Source organism: Arachis ipaensis, chromosome B06 (assembly GCF_000816755.2).
Source record: "Arachis ipaensis cultivar K30076 chromosome B06, Araip1.1, whole genome shotgun sequence".
Classification (NCBI taxonomy): Eukaryota; Viridiplantae; Streptophyta; class Magnoliopsida; order Fabales; family Fabaceae; genus Arachis; species Arachis ipaensis.
This window is the reverse complement of record NC_029790.2, coordinates 1,802,220-1,804,124: the sequence shown is the minus strand read 5'-3', so window position 1 is coordinate 1,804,124 and position 1,905 is coordinate 1,802,220. Positions and strand designations below refer to the sequence as shown.

Below are 1,905 nucleotides of genomic sequence, written 5' to 3'. Positions count from 1 at the left end.
ATTAATTCAACTATTATCCCAATAAAAAAATTATATCCTTCTCCCTAAAATATCTTAGGTAAATCATATTAGACAAGATTATTGCAGCCACATATTTGACGATGAATGCAAGTTGATTACACCATGCGTTGTTCCAAAGTAACAGCAATATATATGAGTTTGTCCCTCCTAATAATCTTATCCTTGTTGTTCTTGGTGTGATGGCCACAAATGTTTTTGAAGAAGGAGAAATCCATTGGAAGAATGTGAATGTTGATTCATCCCCAAAACCTTTGCTAGTTTTATCTCCAACCGTACCAGGAACATACCCTGTGATATTGTTCTGCCATGGCTTCTGCCTTCAAAACACCTGCTACTCTAAGCTCCTTGGTCACATTGCTTCACATGGTTTCATACTTGTTGCTCCTCAGCTGGTTCGTATATAAATCTCTCTCTCTCGCTAAAATGTACGGTTTATGTAGAGTTAATACTGAAAACGGTTCTTGAATTTGTCTTTGAATTTAATGTCATTCTTGAACTTAAAATTGTGTCATAACTTAATAACAGTCGTTCTTAATATATTTTTTGGTGACAAAATAATGACGTAGTTAAAACCCTTTAAAATATCCTAAAGTACGTCGTTTATATTCTATTTGGACACTAAAATTTATCAGTATAGTGTGGCTTTCAGCGTAATTTCCGTCTAATTACGTCATTATTTTGTCACAAAAAAATATTTCAGAGACAACTGTTGTTTAGTTTTTTTCATCAAATACTTAAAGTGTAGATTCGTGTGCATTTATTTTCGGGTGAAGTTAATAGTTAAGAATGATGAGATGATTTAACATGTTTAACTAAATTAGAAGCTAATAATTTTTTATTATCAACTTCATATAAAGACAATTACATGTAAATTTTTATCAATACTTAATTGCATATCATCACAAAAACATTGCTTCTAAAAGAACCTCTTATCAAGCTTAATTTTTCTTTTTTAAAATAAAAATACAATGCTTAAGTAGTTGTATACTTGTATACGAAGCATTTCTGTTGTGCTTTATAAACAAATGATAAAGTGAAAGTTAAGAGAAATTACTAATTTGATGAAAGTTATATTAAGGGGAAAAATATCTTAATTATGAAAATTAATCAGATTCCTTCCGGTGTGAGTTTCCTCTTAATTACTAAACTGCAAAACAAGAAGAAAACAAAATAAAGACTAAAGAGCATGGTAAGTCTTATGTGAAATTTCCTTCTCATCAAAATAATTTTTCTTCCACTGTACTTAACTTGATTGCAACATGGAGTCGGTTCTAATCGGAAAAAAAAAATCATTATAAATTTCACCATTCATTCATTTTTTAGTAGTAATTTCTTAAATTTGAAACTTTAAACATTTATTTTATACACTGACCACAATAAGAAATAAGATTTTGTATATAAGAAAACTTCATGCTCTATTAAGTGCTTGTTTGCGCGTTATTATTTTGATAAAAAAAAAAGATTTTTTTTTCAATGAAAAAAGATATTTTTTTATTTTTTAATGTGTTTGGCAAATTTTTAGTAGTAAAAGTAAAAGCACTAGAAAAATAAAAAAAAATATTTTTTTTGAAAATTTGTAATTTACATTTTTTTTAAAAGATATTTTTTCCTTAAAAAAAGATGTTTTTCATGTAATAAATAAACAAAAATGTACTTTTATATTGTTATACCCAAACATAATTGATAGATAAAAAGATCTTTTTAGATGAAAAACCCAAACATAAAATTACTTTTACTTTTTCATAAGATCTTTTAAAAAAAGATAACTCAAAAAAAGATATTTTTTTTTAAAAGCTCATCCAAAGATGGTCTAATTCATAGAAAATTCTGAAATTTTATTGATTATAAGTAAGCACATTATATTTCGTTGAAAAGTAATATCAT

At 26.7% G+C, this 1,905-nt stretch overlaps 1 protein-coding gene across 2 annotated transcripts in view; it reads left to right on the top strand.

Moving 5' to 3' along the window:
• Nucleotides 1–1,905, top strand: part of LOC107645208 (chlorophyllase-1) — a 4,688-nt gene that overhangs the window by 1,972 nt on the left and 811 nt on the right. The window contains exon 1 of one of the 2 annotated variants that reach the window (XM_021103679.1): nt 188–418. The exons of the other annotated variant lie outside the window; for it this stretch is intronic. Within the exon in view, the coding sequence (XP_020959338.1) occupies nt 328–418 (91 nt within the window). The 5' untranslated portion in view covers nt 188–327. Of the gene's footprint in view, nt 1–187; nt 419–1,905 lie in introns of those variants that run through there. 2 annotated transcript variants of the gene reach the window in all.